Source organism: Ictalurus furcatus, chromosome 2 (assembly GCF_023375685.1).
Source record: "Ictalurus furcatus strain D&B chromosome 2, Billie_1.0, whole genome shotgun sequence".
Taxonomy (NCBI): Eukaryota; Metazoa; Chordata; class Actinopteri; order Siluriformes; family Ictaluridae; genus Ictalurus; species Ictalurus furcatus.
In genome coordinates this window covers 18,688,965-18,709,746 of record NC_071256.1, presented here as the reverse complement: position 1 = coordinate 18,709,746, position 20,782 = coordinate 18,688,965, and the positions used below count along the sequence as shown (strand labels likewise).

At 38.8% G+C, this 20,782-nt stretch overlaps 2 protein-coding genes across 7 annotated transcripts in view; one reads left to right on the top strand and one right to left on the bottom strand.

Moving 5' to 3' along the window:
* Positions 1-12,768, top strand: part of carhsp1 (calcium regulated heat stable protein 1) — a 33,185-nt gene extending 20,417 nt beyond the window's left edge. Inside the window, exons 1-5 of one of the 6 annotated variants that reach the window (XM_053651997.1) lie at positions 1,273-3,422; positions 4,922-5,155; positions 7,041-7,163; positions 10,561-10,698; positions 11,684-12,768. In XM_053651997.1, the coding sequence (XP_053507972.1) occupies positions 4,965-5,155; positions 7,041-7,163; positions 10,561-10,698; positions 11,684-11,744 (513 nt within the window). In that variant the 5' untranslated portion in view covers positions 1,273-3,422; positions 4,922-4,964 and the 3' untranslated portion in view covers positions 11,745-12,768. Of the gene's footprint in view, positions 1-1,272; positions 3,423-4,921; positions 5,156-7,040; positions 7,164-8,307; positions 9,399-10,560; positions 11,076-11,683 lie in introns of those variants that run through there. The other 5 variants (XR_008388757.1, XM_053651990.1, XM_053651980.1 and 2 more) reach the window with 5 other exon arrangements.
* A 1,796-nt stretch (positions 12,769-14,564) lies between these two features.
* The window catches only part of abat (4-aminobutyrate aminotransferase), a 32,878-nt gene continuing 26,660 nt past the window's right edge, over positions 14,565-20,782 (bottom strand). The window contains exons 15-16 of the mRNA XM_053651916.1: positions 20,061-20,172; positions 14,565-19,563 (exon numbers count right to left, since the gene is read on the bottom strand). Coding sequence (XP_053507891.1) covers positions 19,442-19,563; positions 20,061-20,172 — 234 coding nt within the window. The 3' untranslated portion in view covers positions 14,565-19,441. The remainder of the gene's footprint in view (positions 19,564-20,060; positions 20,173-20,782) is intronic.

The following is a 20,782-nucleotide window of genomic DNA, read 5'->3' as shown; positions in this document are numbered from 1 at the left end:
AAATGGGAACATATCTTTCTATATGTAAAAAATATCTAATGTAAAAGACCAAAATAAAACAGAATCCAGCTTACAAAGGCGTTATTTTATTGTATTTTTACACCATGTCCTTGCTGAATTCTGATTGGTCAGAGGCTGTTGATTCCTTTTCTGTAACAGGTTTATATCATATATAAAGTTATATAAAGTGACTGAGATAAAGCTGTTTTTTTAAATATATTTTTTTTATATTTATCTATTAATAAGTAGTGTATAACACAAGATCCCCTCCACATCCTCCAATGACTGTCGCTCACACACTCATGCCATCTGTCTCGATGTCACTGGCAGCTGAAATAGTCTGATATATGTATTAGTGTATTAGCCTGCAGTCACTTTAGATTTGGCGTGACTATGTTCTCTGTGCCTGGCTCTTCCTCCTAATGGATAACGGCTTTAATTTGATAAAGCGCACGTTAAAGAATGGTTTATGACTGATGTTGTTCCGCAGGTTTTGCCAAGTAGAATTAATTTTCCCTATAAAAGTGTTTCTCATGCGAAAAAGAAAAAAGCAGAGAAATCCTCAGGGTTTAAAAACACTACACCTTTCTTCCTCATGGTAATATATAGGAAACCCCGAGTAGAACATATTTATTTATTTGTGTATTTGTTCATTCATTCATTCACTTGCTTGCTTCCTTATCATTTTTTTTCTTTTTCACCACTTCCTTGCACCCCATGGAGACCCGGGACAGAAGCACCCCCTTGCTCATCGTAAGAGGAGATAAATGGGGCGATTTGTTTGCTGTAAGTTGCGACCTGTGCTTGTGGTGGAAGAGGTCCTGGCACTTGATCACAGGAATGTAGTGTGCTGCGGCTACCATAATTCCAACACAGTAGCTCCTACTTTGCATGGACAGGAGGTTAGGAGGGCCCGTGCCAATCAAGCGGATGGTCAAGACTTGCCCTGGGTTGTACCTTTCTGGCGTTAATAGTGTTGATTAAGGGTCAATTGAGTGACGTAGTTACTTGACATGGTTGCTTGTGTATACCATTCCTATATCCCTAATGCATATCTGCAGGAGGTCCGCAGGCCTGTGCATCCCTTTGTTGGGCTCCGAGGCGGGTAGAGGTGATGAAAGAAAATACATATAGACATGGCTACCAAACAAACACCCCCCAAAAAATTAAAAATACTGGATCAAGATTTAGATCTTGATTCAGTAACTAGAGATTCTCTTTATTTGATAACTGGCAGAGGTTTGTAATCCTAGAATCTCTATCACCAGACATGCCCCTTACCAAGCTCCTCCTTTTGACATACAAAAAGGCATCTCAGGAATGGCAGGGACAGTCAAAGAAGTCAAAAACGTTGAGGGTTGGCCCAATTCTGGTGGAGTTGTCGAAGAAGGCGCAAGCAACAAATCTTTACGTGCCACTGAATTGGCTGGTACTCATATAAGGACCTTCCCTCAACCATCTCTGAAAAGCAGTAAAGGAATAATTTATGCTAGAGCGCCAGGTGAAATGAATCTGCTTACAAATAGTTGAGGGCCTTCCTTCATTTAAACTAGAGAGATCAATAGCATTCATAGTAAGGTCTACATAAACAGTCGAAAGCCAGACAGACTTGACCTGGATGACAAACCTCAACCAATTATTAGTAATACGTGTCGTCGTCGTCGTCGTCCCCCCCAACAAAAAAAAGATCCCAGGATAATAAGCACTCAGAACTCAACCAGACTCAACCCGATCAAGACCAGCCAGAATAAAAGCTTGAGAGAACAATCTAATCTATGTAACAGAAAGAGCAAAAAGAAATCAACCCTATAACAACCAAATGGAAGCCAAGAAAACGGCCTGAACAAAACTGAACACCCAAAAAAGTTATTGAAATGGCACAGACTGTGGCATCTTTTAGCTGAAGCCTCTCACCCAAAGGCAGGAATAAGGTGCGAGTACATGTACTGCCTACCTGATGCAGAGTAATATTATTCAGTGGAACTGCAGGTGTACTACTACAGTGGATGACGAGTGTACATATTTAAATCTTGGCAAAGATTATCAATGTGAATTTTGTCTAGTTGCTACTTTGTGTTTGGAACTGATGTAGACAGAATTATGGGATTTTAATGAGAATAATACATTTTTAAATATATTTGAACTTGGCAGGTAAAATCAGTGTGAGTAAAATCTTTATTAACAATCTAAAGCTTGAGAGCAGAAAATTGCAAATTGAAAGAACTCCCAAAAGCTCTCCGAAGTACCTCATGAAATTGTGGTGTTTAAATACACAGACCATTTGGCAGGAAACTGGTAGCAGGTGCACTAACCCTAGGTGAGTTACAGACTTGAAAATATGCAGATTGTTATTGGGAACAGTGCTCCCGCATCGATGGTGGCGTTGGATGCGATAGTTTGTTCATGAATATTATAAAATATTGCCCAAAAGATCCACTCTCTGATCAGATTCGATCATGATTTCTCATGACTTTTTCTTTCACACCATGTTAATATGTTTATCCATGTAGTGAGAACTTTATTCCTGCAGTCCACCGTGGTATTCTCAAAACCCACTTTGGGATCTAAACCTCACATTCATTCCCTGGAGGTTTACACACACCCAGCGCAGAGTGGACAGCTTTACCTCTTCCATGTGATGGGTCATATAATTTTATAATCCATCTGCAGTTGTTTGGTAATAAGTAGCTAAATGGTGGTAATTATTACTGAATGAGTCGAGGGGAACGTCCGAGGCTTCCTACATGATAAAGTTTAAACAGTGTGTGTATTTTACTAACCTGCTGTTTTGGAGTTTTAAAATGTACCTTTATTTATTGTCCTGCATTGATTTATTGATTTTTATGTTCAGCCCTGCTTTATATTGTGCCGTGTGTTTAATTAATTATCTGATTATTATTATTACGTACATAGATCTTGTGTGCATACAATTTTGACAAGTGACCTGCTGGCATTAGACATGCACACTTTCCTTTATGTATTTACTCAAAAATAATGATCAAGTCAACCTGAAAACTAAACAGACTTTTGTTAGCCTGAAGTCGACTGTCACAAAGCGCTGACACTGGAGACTCCTTCCATAAATACTATCATCTACTTATAACAAAACGTCAGCACATAAATGGAATACACACTTACAAAAAACCCCACAACTCTTAACGTCAGGGCTTTGCTTCCTCCTCCAGAATAGACAAATTATTCTTTTTAGGAAAACCGAACGCTCAGGTTCAGTTCTCGCTTTGAAATGAATCAATATCATTTTTAGTCCCAGCGTCATCCGGCACAGAAAAGAGTAATGAAATATTTTCCCAGATCCATATCACTTATTCTCTGCCATTCTGAGCATCTCATCAGAAAACAGATTGATCATGGCCGGTGTGTTGGAGGAGTGGAGGTCATCACGCCGCTGTCTACACGCAGTGGTATGCTTTACTCAGGGTTGAGGAATAACTCCATTAAAAAACAAGTCCGTTATAAACTGTTCATAGTAAGGATGTCACGATACCAAAAATCTAGTAGTTGGTACCGATACCACCAAAAGTACATAATACTCGATACCAAAGTCGATACCACGGTGTGGTATAAAAATAAAAATGCAAAAAATAAAATAAAAAAAACTCTCCTGGAGGACATCCTCCTCTGGCTGAAACTGGCAAAGAGAGAGAGAGAGAGAGGTGGAGGGAGAGAGAGAGGGGGGGGGGGAAAGGGAGATGGTATTTCAGTTATCAAACACTGTCTGACAATGAGTCTCCGGAGGTGCACTCCTAAACGTGTGTACACATACACGCACACACCTTATACTCTGAATGCAAGCATTAGTTTAAATTCACTGATATGGGGGCAGGCCAGAAAGATTTATGAAAAGCATGAACATTTGAATAATTATTAGTGACATTAGGCTACATTTTGCTGACAGGACACGGGCTGAATGGCGATGCATGGAGGCCCATTCGGAGGTAGTTTATAACATTGCAATGCGTTAGCGTCTTTAACAAACATTACATGGAGCATGACGTTAGCTGTTTTGACGGCTACAATGCCAGCTGCCTCAAACAAATATAATATAGGACCGTCTTTCAGGTGCTTCATCAAATTCCAGGTGTTTCCTCGCTTTGTTTGAAATGAACGATAGCATCGGTTGCACACTGGAAACCGATACTAGCTTTCCTCTCAATGAGTCGGGCGGAGCTAAACTTGTTAAGCTAAGCTAAACTTTTGTAGTTTTTCCCGTGTGCTTGTAGGCGTTCCTCTTCTTCTTCACCACTTGTGGACCGACTAAAACACTTGCGCGTATTTGCTGCCCCCTTCAGGTCCGGAAGAATCGCAACCTCGGTACTTTCGTTACAAACGGTGCGAATTCTACTGCAGAAAAACAAGTACATTCACGGTTTAAGAATGTTGGTACCGCCTTGGTACCGAAGTATCGGTTCTCGTGACATCCCTAGTTCATAGTAAACAATACAGATGGACCAAAAACTTTTATACTGAAAACATTTTAATTCCTGTAAGAGAAAACAGTGTAATGTTTACTAAAATATTTTTGTTGCATTTTAGTTAATATCTACGGCAATAGTGTACAAGTGTAAACTATTAAGCATTCTAGCATTTACATTAAAGTTTGTGAGGTCAGCTTGATTTACCTTTGGTTTAAACCCACTACCTATAAATTAGCATTAGCCATAGCATTTACATGGACTATTTTATGTTTCATGATCTGTAGCGTTGGTGATCAGATATGTCACACCTTAAACATTTCTTAACACCAAATCAGCTAGCTGGTGTATTTTCTTGCAACTTTTACCCTGTACATGAGTAATGCTTTCTAGTTAGAATGCTAATCACCAAGCCTGTGTGCTATATAACGCTTTCTGACAGTGACACACTTCAGTCAGACCGAGCTCTGTTTGTTTTCCCCCCACAGTTCAGTGTGTTTGCTGGCAGAGCTGCAGTGTCCTACACACAATATGTCCTCCGAGGCCTCATCCCCGGTGCCGGCGGCTCCATCCACAACCCCTCCGCTATCCCCTACTTCTCCGGTCTCACCTAGCTCCCTGCATCTGCCCCATTGCCGCCAGAGACCCCGCTCACCCTCTCCCATGAGAGGGTTCCTGATCCCCAGCCCGCTACCTACCCGCCGCAACCGCACCACCTCTGCGTGAGTACACATCAGCTGAAATTTGCTTTGTGGAATTATGAGGCTAATGTAGCTAAGAAAAAAAGGGAATGTTATAGCTACCAGATTAGCTCTGAACGTGCACAGTGGCGTCTCCTGAATCTGGTTTGTGGAGGGGTTCAGTGTCTCAGGCTCAGTGATGTGTTTCTTACACACCCTTACATAAACACGGACAGAAGGACAAAGTCTAGGCTTAGGGTGTAATAAACAGTTGAATCGCACAGGACCAAAAGTGTTTGATTCGACACTTCATTCTGTGCCTATTTAATCTTTTACTTTCTCTTTTTTTTTTTTTTCCTCTTGCAGCTGAAAACCAAAAATTGCTCAGCAGCTTTTAGTAATTTGTAAATATTAAATGTACTTAATGTTATTGCTAATGATCTGATTGATACTAATAACATTAAACAGGATTATAGTGTTTTTATAGGATTATAGATTATAGGATTATAGGTATTATATATTATATATTTTATACATAGAATATTTTATATAAATGGCAGGTTTGGTAATGTTGTATAATTGGCGTAAATCAGGGCAGTGGTGGCTTGGCAGTTAAGGCTCTGGGTTACTGATCGGAAGGTCGGGGGTTCAAGCCCCAGCACTGCCAAGCTGCCACTGTTGGGCCCGTGAGCAAGGCCCTTAACCCTCTCTGCTCCAGGGGCGCTGTATCATGGCTGACCCTGCGCTCTGACCCCGGCTTCCTGACAGGCCGGGGTATGCGAAGAAGACAATTTCACTGTGCTCTACCGTATATGTGACCGATAAAGACTCATTATCATTAAATGTCACTGGATTGTGGCAGTGTAAAATCGTGCAAAATATATTGCGCAAGTCTAAATAGTTACAACTCGATCTTGAAGCTGATTCAATTTCTTCCTCAGCTCATAGTTTGGTATCAGACTCAGGCATAGCCTAAAGTCTGAAGTGGTTCAGCTGATAACGTTCCAATCCATTCAAGGACATGGGAAGTGGGCTTCCTGAATTTTCCTGAGTCCTTACACTGCGACTGCTATAATAATCCTAACATAAAGATCGAGCACATCACGTGTACGTTGCTTAAAATCCCAGCACCTCCAAAATGTAAAACCTCTTCCCATGTCCCTGAATTCACTGTTAATTTTTTGTCTTAGCATTATCCCCGTGATAAAATTTTAAACTTTCAGTGCTGGTATTGTGAGGTCTTGTAACATTTCAAACAAAGTGTCACTCCATATTGTCCTACTCATTTGTACTGCATATGTACTTTAAACACTGTATTTATACTGGTACAGTGTTTATATAATGCTTTCATATTGCAAGCAAAGAGGACAGCACCTTTCATGATTTCCTGCCTTTATTTGGAGAGATTGTGGGGCTGCATGGGATAAAAACCCTCAACATGCTAGAGAATCTTATGCCACTGTGCAGTAGTGTTTATTTTATATTTATTATAAATATAAAATGCTAAATTACAATTTGACACGCATTCAAAATATTTAAACTGGACACATCAGTGACCTGAATCTAAACTGTGAAAATGAAATGTTTTCGTCTGGTTCGTATTCTGAAACTGTAGTTCATTTTTTAATAATGCAGTTCGCATGCTACTGAAATAGAGGCTATACATAAGCTTACTTGTTACCTATAATAGCCTTGGTTTCACATACAGAACCAAAGCAGGAAGCGTCAAACAACGAACATGTCTTACCCAATAGATTACATTTCAGATAAGAAGACCCAAAATCATTCTGCACGCAACAAGCTGTTGAGCACCATTTAGTAACATTTTCTGTTTCAGCTTTATCATTTAATCATTTTATCATGTATAAGCCATTCAGAAGCTGTTAAAAAATAAGTAAAAACTGTTGCTTTTTGTGTCCCCCTACAGGACTGCTCGGGCAGCTGAGGGTCCGGTCTTCACCGGGGTCTGCAAGTGCTTCTCCCGATCCAAAGGTCACGGCTTCATCACACCATCGGATGGCGGTGCTGACATCTTTGTGCATATCTCAGAGTGAGTGAGATAAAGCAGTCTCTCACACACCACTATCGAGTGTCCGGTTAAACTAACAGACTGGTGTAAATGAGTGGTGTAAATGAAATGTAGAAAATACAGCACGGAAATGATAAATGAAATTATATAGTATAAATTTTATATAAGGAATAATGAATGCAACAAGGAGTCTGTTTACTTGGCAACAACATTGTCTTCTGTTACATGATGAGTTACTATGTCCCAGTACTTGCATACTCTTGCTACACACTCAAAAGTATGTACTTTTTCTTCACAAAAAGAGTACATACTTTTGCATAGTATAAGTAGGTGTAGGTCTTTGTCCAGTCGTCAGTTGTCTGGTTTGGGTGAGTCTGTGCCTCAGATTCCTGTTCTTGGCTGAGAGGAGTGGAACCTGATGTGGTCTTCCGCTCTGGTAGCTCATCCACCTCAATGTTTGATGTGTTGTGCATTCTTGGATGCTTTTCTGCTCACCACGGCTGTAAAGAGAGATTATTTGAGTTACTATAGCCTTGCTGTCAGCTCAGACCAGTCTGGTTATTCTCCCCTGATGTCTCTAATCAACAAGGTGTTTCAGCCTGCGGAATCTCCGCTCGCAGGATGTTTTCTGTTTTCCGCACCATTCTGTGTGAACTCTAGCGATGTGTGTGTGAGAAAATCCCAGATGATCAACAGTTTCTGAAATGCTCAAACCAGCCCATCTGATACAGTTAAAGTCACAGAGATCAGACTTTTTCTTCATTCTGATGTTCGATGTGAACATTAACTGACGCTCTTGACCAGTATCTGCATGATTTTATGCTTTGCTTATGCTTACATGATTGGCTGACTGCATAAATGAGCATGTGACCAGCGAGTGTATATACCATGTAAGCAACTCAGGAAAAATTGAACACTAACACAAGTAACTGAAGAACCTGCTTACCCCCAATTTTAAGGGCACTTGGTAAATTCTGTCAAGCTTTTAAACTCTGCAGATATAAAATGCATATTCAAAACTACAGCCGTTAAAATTTTTACAACAGAGGTATGAGAATCAGATGGATGCGTGTGAAGTCTTACTGAAACTATTCTTGTTCAACTTTATCCAACTTTACAACACACTATACGGTTAAAAAGTTGTTCTCTTTATTTCTATTTTTAGTTGCATGCATATGCCACCAGAGCCACACAACTATCTAGGAAACACTGACAAAACTGCAGATTCTTCACTGTGGAAAATACTTACAACGTTATATTTACAAACACCTCAGAAAAAATAACAAAGGTACATTTTCAACAGCTGCCCTTAGATTTCCATGATAATTGGAGTTCGAGCAAGTGGGTTTCTTTTTCCCTCTCAGTGCAGCATACACTTGTCTCTGCTAATCACCCACACACTACAGATACTATGGATAGAGTTCATGTTAAAAAAACGTTGGTGTATTCCTTCAGCTAGTTCCCACTGAATGTTTTAAATAGTACTTACTGAAGGTAAAACTAAAAGCTACAATAATACAGCATGTTGAATTCCTAGGGCAAGGGTGTAATTATATGCTTGTGAATGCAGCAGGACAAAGCAGGTGTCCATGTAGAGAAGATGCTCATGACTGTGTGTGTGGGTGGTTGAGTGTTCTATGGATCATGTTTTTTTGTTTTTTTTGTGTGTGTGTGTGTGTGGGGGGGGGGGGGTTGTGTTGTGTTGCGTGGGAGACAGGCAGTCCAGTGAAGAATGACAGAACTGTGCAGAAATACAATAAGCTCTGGACGTCAAATGGTAAACCTTGGAGAGACGCGGCTGCTGTCGCACGTCATTCCATTGCTTTTATGTGCGTTGGTGTAATCAAGAATGGTCCGTCTTCTAGCTTTTACCTTGAGAATGGAAAAACAGATGAGAAGTGGAAGGCTTATTGTTTCCTGACCTGTTTTGCCTCACCATCTGAAGAGAAAATGGATTCGCATGACGCAGAAAAAGAATGAATGTGCAATTAGGTGTGTTGTTTTTGAAAGCCTTTTAGCATAAGTACCAAAAAGTACATTTATACTGTGTTTTAGAAATACTGTTTACAGAAGAAAAAAAAAAACCCTGATTCTCACACATGCTTGATGATTATTTCTTAGGAGGTGATAAACAGATGTGAGACATGGCGAAAAACTGAAGAAGTAATAATTCCAAACTTGTTGGACTGTTATTACATATTATTTGATATATTTAAATTATTTACTATACTATCTACTCATTTTAGTTGCCTAATCTATATCTGTAGAAACACATTTTTTCATCGGTCACCTGACAGATCTGGGGAAAGGTTGGTAGGCCACAGGTGGTTCTCTATCTTCATGCAAAAAACTGACTGTGTTGATGGTGGTTGTTTTTGGTGTAGCTGAACAGTCCACTCGGTCAGGACACACTGGTTCAAGATTGGCTGTACTGTCAACTGTACACATTGATGAATTCAAGGCAGTATGGGCAAAAGCAGACCACAGAGTTCTCCTGTATGCAAGAGCCCTTAATATGCTCTTAGGTGGATGGGTGTGCACTCTATCACCTTGATCTAGTGCACTGCTTGCTTTCTAAAGCACAAGCCTTCCTACGGGGATGGCGAGACAGCACAAAGTCTACGTTTAAGGCGTATGCCATTGCAGCACGTCACAGCAACCTGTCTGTGTGAGGGCATAAACTTTTCACAGACTTTCTGAAGGGAACAAGGTACCTTTGGTCTGTCATGCTCCCCCAAGAGCCCAGTATGGGATCTCAGCACTGTACTAAATCCCTTTAGAGCCCATGCAGGATGCTGAACTGAAATGGGTCTCTCTAAATGTGATCAGTTCAGCAGAAAAAATGGGAGAACTGCACACCTTTGCGATAAGCTCTCTTGGTGGCTGAATGTCTCTGGAGTGACAAGGTTTGATCCCTAGGTCCATATCCAGCATCAATCCACGAGAGGGAATCTGCTGAGCATTCCTAGCTTTCCCCAGAATGTGCCTTACGGTACCATTTGGACCGGACAGCAGTGATTTGATTGGTTTGATGGTCAGATCAAGTGTATTATCTCTGTCGTGGGGGAGAGACACAAGGAGCTCCCCTGTCTAAACAGAGACTGACCCACTGGGTCATCACCTCAGCCGTACCTAGAGGATGTGTTTCGATAAATCGGTAAATGACTGAAAACTCTGGAACACAACTCCTGACCCTACCTTGAAATGGTACTTTGCAAAGAGCCTTGAACACACGCCACACAAGGAAGGACATACGCTCTATGTTCTACAGGGGGGGTAATAACATTATATACAATATTCACATGCATTTAAAATCTTTTAAGGAATTTAACAGCCTATGGATAAAAAAAAAAATCATTACACGTCTCACGATCAATATTTTAACCTTTTGTGTACACTGTCTGTGTTTTTCCTGCAGTATTGAGGGAGAGTACGTTCTAGTAGAAGGGGATGAGGTGAGCTATAAAATCTGCTCCATTCCACCCAAACACGAGAAGGTTCAAGCTGTGGAAGTGACCATAACTCACCTGGCACCTGGCACTAAACACGAGACATGGTCAGGAACAGTGATCAACTCCTGAACAAAGCTATTTCTGCTCAATGTTTTTGTCCCTTTGCTGAATTTGATGGGAGAAAAATGGTGCTAGATGACTGCTGAGTGTGTGAGAGCAGTGTGACAGCTGATGGCAGGTGGAAGACTATGCTTGCCTTGATATGGTGTTTTTTTTTTGTTTTTTTGGTGTGTGATTGTTTCCATTATCGTTAATATTTTTGTTTTTTTTTCCGTTTTTTTTCTTTTGACGCAAAAGGAGAATTCTTTGCTGACCAATATGCTTACACTAACCGTTTGTAGTTCTGTAGGATTGCTTTTGTTTATTGCCCAGTTTAATGAATTGCAATGAAAAAAAAAAATAAAGCCTTAATTCATATCTATATCATTTTCAAGATTTCATTTCAAAAACCTCAAAACACATTATCGTACAATTGTTACTTTAGAAAACGCTAGCTGTTATCATGATCATGCTAACTGACCCATGATGGCTTTCATGTACTGTTAAATGTTACCAAATACCACAGCACTGCTGAATTCTTTAATATGACTGAGTGAGGTTACAGCTGGATTTACTGTCAAAGCTGCCGTTCTTGAAAAACAATCGCACGTTTATATTACGTTACTGTTACTATAGTAACGGCTCATCCACAGCACAGCCTTTGAGAGAGAGAGTTGTGCCAATGGAAGTTCAAAACGCTTGATCGTCATGTGATTCATGTAGACTTCAGATAGTTCCAAGAAGTTATTTGCGGGCAATTTGAATCCATAGAGTTAGAGAGACAGAACTGTGATATTAGTTACATCAGTGTTTTAAAAAGTAATAAAATCCTCTAATATTTGAGGATCAGTGTGGTCAATTAGTGTTCCCTGCCTTCTTAATGCACCATGGTTAAAGACCGTGTTGCTGTTGTTTTTAATAATTAATTTTGTTCTTAAACTTGTAAGTTAGTCAAGTTTAATCACTGTCATCTTTATGACTCTCTGATAGGACAAGAGACAGGAGACTATCAGCGATTGTCAACTCACTGCACAATGGGTCAGTGGATTAGCCGCAGCATGATGTTAAGTGTGTTGTCTTAGAAAATCCATTGCAAATAAGTGAAATGTAAAATGAAATTAAGTGAAATTAAATTAATCTTATTGTTTACAATTCTTATGCACCCCTGCACTTATTTAAATATATATTAATAAATAATATATTCAACTTAAACACATGTTCAAACACAATCGTATATATATTGTATGTATTTTGACTTTTGCCATACACTTATTTGCAGCAATGGATTTTATAAATACATTTCTAATAAACTGAAAAGCATGTCAGGCATTTTGTCTGTCCTTTCCTGCGATTGTACAGGCATCTCTATGATCCATCCATGCGGGACCATAGACATACAGGCACAAAATTCATGGAAAGGTTTTTAAAAATAGGGATTTCGATTTGCATTGTACACATCGTTGAAAGAATAAAGCCAAAGCTGAAAGTTTTTTTAGGGGTGAACCATGTTTTCATTCATCAGTGTCTTCACAAATAAACAGTCATTACACTACACCTTCAGACACAGTGATTAAACCTCATTCTGCTGTCTTTATACATAGAGACATTTACATTGATGGGTGAACATACAGAGTGATCATTCGGTCATAACTTTCTTTTGTCTCTATACATAAAGAGACATTTACACTGATGGACGAACATAATAATCACCTGATTTTGTAAATGTGAGAAATTGCAGGAAGCGCCCACTGTTTGCTTATGTCTACAGTAATTGCTAACATTTAAAAATGAACCTACAATAAATAATGTCAATTTAATGAAAGTAAAGTAAAGTCCATCTTTAACAAAAAATGTAATGAAATGAATAAAATAATTAAACAACCAGTTCGCTCAGTTTTGTTTTATACATGTTCGCATATTTATAGCTATATTTTGTTGTAATGTGGAGTGATAATCTCAAGGTTTACTGGGTTTTATATTATTCTTAGCTCCTTTTTGCATACTGTGGGTTTTAGTGAAGTTTACTGGAAAAAAAACAAACAAACAAAAAAAAACCCAATTCCTGCCCAATATTCAGCAAATCCACGCCAGACGCCATGTTTGTAAGCGTTGCTATGGTTGTTCCGACAAACTACTACTTCTCTCAGCTACTTCCTGTTGGTTTATAGGACGATTACTCAGAGTCGCCCCCTTTCGTTTCAAAGAATATTACAACCGCGAGCGCGTCAAGTATAAGGGAGGTGCGCGCGCAGTCAGTGGAGTCTCACGCTGCGGAGACAGGGGAAAGCATAAACAAGGCGTTAGCTCCATGAGGATAAAGTTGATGGTCCAGAAGCATCTGGAGCTTTTATTTTAAGAAATCTGTCCATATTCTTTTGCACTACACACACATCGTCACACGATAATTATTAGGATAAAACACGCATACTGATGTTGACGTGCTGCTCACAGGTCAGCGAGGGGGAGGGAATTTTTAAAAAGTATTTAAAATTTAATATTGTTATACGTGTATGTGTCTGTGTTATTATTTCGGACAGCAGATACACTGACCTAGTGCAGGGGTTCCCAAACTTTTCCAGGGCAAGGCCCCCCAAATGGCATTAACATTTGACCGAAGCCCCACTTTTGCAAGATGTCTTTAAAACACATTAAAAATACAGACTTCTGAATATATCCCCCCTTTTTTACGTTGCTGTTTTGTCTGCTTAGCAATTAGAAAGTTAGGTATAGCAAATGTGATTTTAATATGTATTGTTACAAATAACATGTTATAGTAATGCATATATATAACAAATCAGGAATTTTTTTTCACACCAAATTGTTGAGGCCCACGGGCGCCCCCTGGCGGCCCCCACTTTGAAAACCACTGACCTAGAGCACCTCACCATAGCTACAATAAAAGGAAAAAGGTGAACGTCAAATAACAGCAGCAGACATTTGTGGAAATGATTCGGAACTGAATGAGCCGAGGACCTGGCTCTCCATCAGGTGAACGGTACAGTAAGTTTAGAAGAACGCAATGTATGTGGAGAGAAGACGCAGGTATGAAACATAAAGAAATGTAAAGTCCACTAAACGCCACATCCTGTGCAACACTGATAAACCACCGAGTGACGAAAGCAAGCGTAAACAAGTGTATACTGATACGTTTACTCGTAGCGTCCTCCTATTAACCCTCCTATTATCTTTGGGGTCAATTTGACCCCATTCAATGTTTAATGTCTATAAATAAGCTACATGATTGACTTTTTTTTTGCTTCAGATTTAACAACTCTGTAAACATAAAATTAACATTATTATTTTTATATTATTTATATGTATATTATAATTTGACCCCAGGCTCTTTTAGCTGTACAAAACATAAGAAATATCAACATTTTACACACATTTGTTTTGGTTGTTTTATTGAGGATACTATAACATGCTATAATTTGATAATGTTCACTATAATTTTATATATTCAATATACAGTTGCAATCAAAATTTGTGCTGTTGTGAGGGATTTTATTAAAGGGATGGAATAATTTTGAGACTTGAGAAAACATTATAGGTTGTATTTTGAGTTGAATTCGGGGAAACCACTTGAACCATTCACTGTGTTAAAATATTTCAATTGCTTTTGTTTGAGTTGTTCATTGCAAACAGCTGAAAGTCTGTAAATTTTGATTGCAATTTATATAAAGGGCTATTTAAGTAGTCAACAAAGACATGTAAATTACCTGAGACAAAGCTTTAAAAAACAAACAAACAAACAAAAAAACATATTCGGGAGCTTTAAATTGCTGGGGTCACCCCAGTGGGGAAATAAATGTTATCTGAGGGTAACAGGAGGGTTAAAAACAAACAAACAAACAAAAAAAAACCAAGAAAGTCAAAAAAATGATTTATTACTGAGTACATTTATATTGCTTAGACAATATTTAACTAGGGAATAATTACATTTTACAACCTATTTCACACAGTAGTGTACACAAACATGGCAATGATTTTTATTTTATTTTATTGCCATTAGTGGTTAACAGATAATTCACAACTCTATACAATACTTACTTAGCCAAAAACAGACGGGCACAGAATTGTCGCATGTGTCGGGATTTTCTTTCTCTCTAACTGAGCAGTTTTAAGCATTTTCTACTTCTGTACACTCCATCTGTCCACTATATTAACAAAAGAAAACTACCTTTATATGCTTTACATGGACAAACAGGACACTGTACAGCATCACCAACATTTATCTGAAAAATAAGCTAAACACCACGTAGTTAAGTTTAGACATTAGTGTCTCAGTGATGCGCTCCACTGACTGATGAAGAGCTGAATTCCTCAAAAATAAAAGATGACTGGACGGGAGAGAATTATGCATGAATGGTGTTCTGTCATCTATATCTGTATCGCACTTTCTTTATTCTCTTAAAAAAAAAAAATGAAAATAAGAGCAAGTCCCTGAAACACACAGGCATGAAGTTAAGACACTGAGCAGTTTGGATTGAGGAAGAATCACAGGAGAACATGAGCTGGATTTCTGGTCATTAAAATGAACCCTGATACACAGATTCTACATTAAAATCCTTTTTGGTTTTGTTATGGAGATCAGTTGTTTGAGTTTGTAGAACAAATGTTGTGTGTGACTGTGATCCTGGAGTCAACATGTAGTGTGCACACTGTAGTGTTTTCCGCAACCTGGAGCCATTTTTCCATTACCGAAACCATTTTTAAGTCCCTTTATAAAAATAGGTTTTTTTCTAAAGAAATGTCTCTAATGTAAACAAACAAGGCTGAATTATTAGTGGAGAAGAACTTGCTTTACACTCTTAGCAGCAGAGAAAAAGGCATTAAAAGATACCACAGTTTGTACGCCTGTCTTTCGACCCTCAGTATGGATATTATAAATTCTTCATTTATAATGTACCTTTAAAACTTATGTAAAGTTCTACAGCAGAGCTAAAGATCTAATTATGTATTAAATTAATAAAAGGCACACTAGTCACTTTCCCTGGTGGAAGAAATACCAAAAATTAAGAAGCGTACCGCTCCAATGACAAGCAGTGGTACAGTTCAGTAGCCTTTTTCCAACCACAGTGTCGGATACTGATTGGACAAACGCACATTTTACAAAATGGCCAACGCTACGTGTTGCTATGCTTCTAGACGCTCGTCACACAAATATAAAAAGGCTTTTTGTGTGAAATTGTGCTTTGTGCGTGTGCAGCTAGTTTAAGACGCTCGTTAACGTTAACATTCAAAACAAAATACAGAACACCACAGCAAGTTCAATCTCGGCCTCTTCCACGTTTGATTTGTTGCTCTTGAACTTGTTAGTTCTTCAAAATGTTGCAGAAGAACGATGGAAACACACCTTACAGCACCTGCATGGACTCAGGAAAGGCCTGAGGTGGTCTAGCTGACTACAATAATATAATATGGACATATAATACTGATATGATACTGAGTGTGAGGTATTAGGGCTAGTATTAGTCTGAAAAAAACGTATCAGATCTGGCGTATCTGGCTATCCAGAAGGATTCCGTGATATTTTACTTTCTACTTCCTTGTCCTGGATTTACACCTTTATTTATGTGCTTAAGTCTGACTCTGAAACTGAGGCATTCAGTCATCATTTAAAGGTGCAGTTTATAATTTTAGTGTTTTTATACTACTACTACTACTAATAATAATAATATAATTAATAAACAATCATTTATTTACATTTTTCTGGCACAGAAATGAGCTCCCACTGGATCTATATGTACACAGTGCCCTCCACTAATATTGACACCCTTGGTAAATATGAACAAAGGCGGCTGTGAAAAATTGTTTTTATTGTTTAACATTTTGAGATTTTGTTGAAAATACTCATAAAAATACTCTGCTCTCATGGATATCAAACAATTACAAGCAACTTTCTGCAAAGGCTGAAGAAAGCCCATCTCCCATCCTCACAACATTCTACAGAGGAACTATTGAGAGCATCCTGAGCAGCTGCATCGCTGCCTGGTTCGGAAATTGCACCTCATTGGATCGTAAGACCCTGCAGCGGATAGTGAGGACAGCTGAGAAGATCATTGGGGTCTCTCTTCCCTCCGTCAGACATTTATACCACACTTTACACCACACGCTGGCCGTCACACACTCTTCATCCTCCTGCCGTCTGGAAAAAAGGTACCGAAGCATTCGGGTTCTCACGGCCAGACTGTGTAACAGCTTCTTCCCCCAAGCCATCAGACTCCTCAATACTCAGAGACTGGACTGACACCAACACACACACACACACACACACACACACACACACACACACACACACACACACACACACACACTATCTCTCTCTCTGAACTGAACACCGTCCCACTCCCATTTAAATATTTGCACATTCCTGCATTGACTCTGTTGCATTTTTGCTGCTACTGTATTTATAAAAATATAGTATTTAATTTCTTGTCACTATTACACATTTTACCTGGCTGCTACCACAATAACTGCTATGTCCATATATGGTATAAGCTAATCTGCTGAATACTCTGTCATAGCATGTTACGTTCACATTTTTACCATTTTCAAATTATATTGTTACTCTTTTGCACCTATCTTTTGCACTGTTATCTGTTATATCGGACGCTTCCACACTAGAACTGTGTACTGTTCAGCGCTACACTGTCACTTACTGTGCCCATTGTCCTGTTTTAGTAGTTATTGTACTATCTTGTGTTGTTAGCACACGTTTGCACGTGCACTTTGTGTAGAATGTGTACATCTTATTTAGTTCTGTGTCGTCAGTCATTTTTTTCATCTCACAGTTTTGTGTAGCACTATGGTCCTGGAGGAACATTGTTTTGTTTCACAGTGTAATGTACCATCTGTATATGGTTGAAATGACAATAAAACCACTTGAACTTGAAAACAGGTTTATCAAAAAATTATCTTTGTTAAATATAGGTGTGCAACAATTATTGGCACCCTTTGTCAATACTTTGTGCTACCTCCCTTTGCCAAGATAACAGCTCTGAGTCTTCTCCTATAATGCCTGATGATGTTGGAGAATACATGGCAAGGGATCTGAGACTCCTGAGACTGAGAGCTGGGATTCCTCCACACAGATTCTCTCCAGATCCTTCAAATTTCGAGGACAATGCTGGTGGACTCTCCTCTTCAGTTCACCCCACAGGTATTCTATGGGTTTCAAGTCAGGGGACTGGGATGGCCATGGCAGGACCTTGATTTTGTGGTCAGTAAACCATTTTTGTGTTGATTTTGATCTATGTTTTGGATCATTGTCCTGCTGGAAGATCCAACCATGGCCCATTTTAAGCTTTCTGGCAGAAGCAGTCGGGTTTTCATTTAATATCTGTTGATATTTGATAGAGTCCATGATGCCATGTATCCTAACAAAATGTCCTTTGGCAGAAAAACAGCCCCAAAATATTAAAGAGGCACCACCATATTTAACCGTGGACATGAGCTACTTTTCCCATATAGCTACCTCTCTGTGTACGTCAAAACCACCTCTGGTGTTTATTTCCAAAAAGCTCTATTTTGGTTTCATCTGACCATAGAACCCGATCCCATTTAAAGTTCCAGTAGTGTCTGGCAAACTGAAGATGTTGGAGTTCGTTTTTGGATGAGAGTAGAGGCTTTTTTCTTGAAACCCTTCCAAACAATTTGTGGTGATGTAGGTGACTTCGGATCGTAGTTTTGGAGACTTTCTTACCCGAAGACACAACTAACTTCTGCAGTTCTCCAGCTGTGATCCTTGGAGATTGTTTGGTCACTCGAACCATCCTCTTCACAGTGCGCTGCAACAATATAGACACACGTCCATTTCCAGGTTGATTCATAACATTTCCAGTTGACTGGAACTTCTTAATTATCACCCTGATGGTGGAAATGGGCATTTACAATGCTTGTGCTATTTTCTTATAGCCACTTCCCATTTTGTGAAGCTCAACAACCTTTTGCTGCACATCACAGACATATTCCTTTGTCTTACCCATTGTTATGAATGACTAAGGGAATTGGGCCTATGTGTTATCTGATATTTATTCCCCTGTGAAACAGGAAGTCATAGTTGAACAATTTCCTGTTCCTAGTCACCAAAGGTGTATTAAAAAAATTTAAAATATCAATGGGAATATACTTTGAATATATTTTTCTCATATGAATTCATAGGGGTGCCAATAATTGTTGCACACCTATATTTAACAATGATATATTTTTTTGCTAAACTTGTGATGTGTTTGCAGTTGTTGAGAGCAGAGTATTTTTGTGAATTATTCTTTAATAAAATATCAAAAGGTTACACAATAAAGACAATTTTTCACAGCCTTCTTTACTCATATTTACCAAGGGTGCCCATATTAGTGGAAGGCATTTTAAATGTGAGAGTATTTACAAACTGCTCCTTTAAAAAAAAAAGAAACCTTACTTACCAAGAAGGCAACTGTGTGATTTCCTCCTTTAACGTGACAACTGATGCATCAATAACTAGAACCATACCTCAAGCTACTTAAACACATGTTTTTGTAAATAAAACTTAAACGTGTACTGATACTCATCCATTGTAATACTCCTGATCACTTTGTGCTCTTTACAGTGAGAAATATATTGACTGAAATGAAACAAATAATTAAAAAGTGAAGTAGATGGTTAGAAGAAAAAAGGTGAGAGTGAGAGACTGTGAAGGGGAGGAACTGCCCATTTCGGGGGTTTGGACCCTTGTGCTCGTTCTCCTCGGCTTATCTGAGCTCTGCAACTCTATTTGTACTCAGAGAGCACGTCGTTGAAGATGTTGAGGAACTGATGTGCGTGATACTCTTTGAAGATGAGAGTGGGACGGACGCGGATGGATTTTTCGCCGCAGCCGCCCAGGAGAACACCTGAGGAGAGAAACAGGGTGTGAGGAGAGCTTGCGTGACAGAGCATTCTTGCATAAAACTAGCATTTAATGATGTTTCTCAGGTTATGCATCATCCTGTAGTGTAGCATTGCGTCTCACTGCTTCAGGAGTAATTCGGTAATTTCTGTCACTTCACACAAGCAATGATAAAGCACTTACTGCAATTTCAGGAAAAAACCTATTACTGAAATGACAATATTATTATTATTAATTAGGTTAATTTGGTCTATTTATGCATTTATTAAAGACAATGAGCCTCATTCATCAATCTTTTAGTAAAATTGTGTGTAAATGCTTGTGCCAGCCAAACCGAACTAAAATTTGCTTTACAGTTGAGTCTGTAGTATCTTAAAATATTACTTTTAAGCCAAAATACTCCTTTAGTGGCTAAACACACAACTTTCTAAGTGAAGAAGTGTAGTGTGTAAGAAGTGATTGTAATTTAACCCAGTGCATGTTTGCTGTGTTCCTGCTCACCCTTGTCCCTGATTTTGACCAGAAGGTTGTCTCGAGTGACATCATTACAGGCATCAACGGCACAGAAGGTGCCCTGACCACGGGCTCGACTCAGCAGGTGAGGATACTGAGACTGAGAGGAGGAACAGGGGAGAGAGAGAGAGAGGTAGAGAGAGAAGGGTTTTTTTTCCAGATCATCTCCCATGACCATATCCACTAAAAGGCAGGTCTGAGCTAACCTATCACTGTATATTTTTAAACAAAATTAACATAAGCACACTTAAAAAAAGAAATAATAATAATAATAAAAAGCATTCCATGCAACATTAAAGAAAAGAAATTTTACTATAAGAAGCGGATAGCATGATATACTGAAAACCATGATGATATGGATTAATTTTTTCATTAATTATCAACACTGTTCCAGCTGTGCCTCGAACTCGAGATTGCAGCATTTTTTCCCCCTCTATTTTTAGTCCTGGGATCCAGAAATCACAATTTTCTTGCTGGATCCCAAACTGAATTTCACGTTTTTTTCCCCCTTTTTCTCCCAATCTCAGCACAATGTTTTTCAATCTCAACACAAATATTTATTTTAGTCTCTGGATCACAATTTAAAAAAAATATATCTTGCATTAAAAATAAAATAAATAAATCAAGATTATGATTTTTTTTGGTATTTGTTTCAATTTAGAAATGAGTTTCTTTTTATTTATTTATTTCAATATCACAATTTCTTGCTA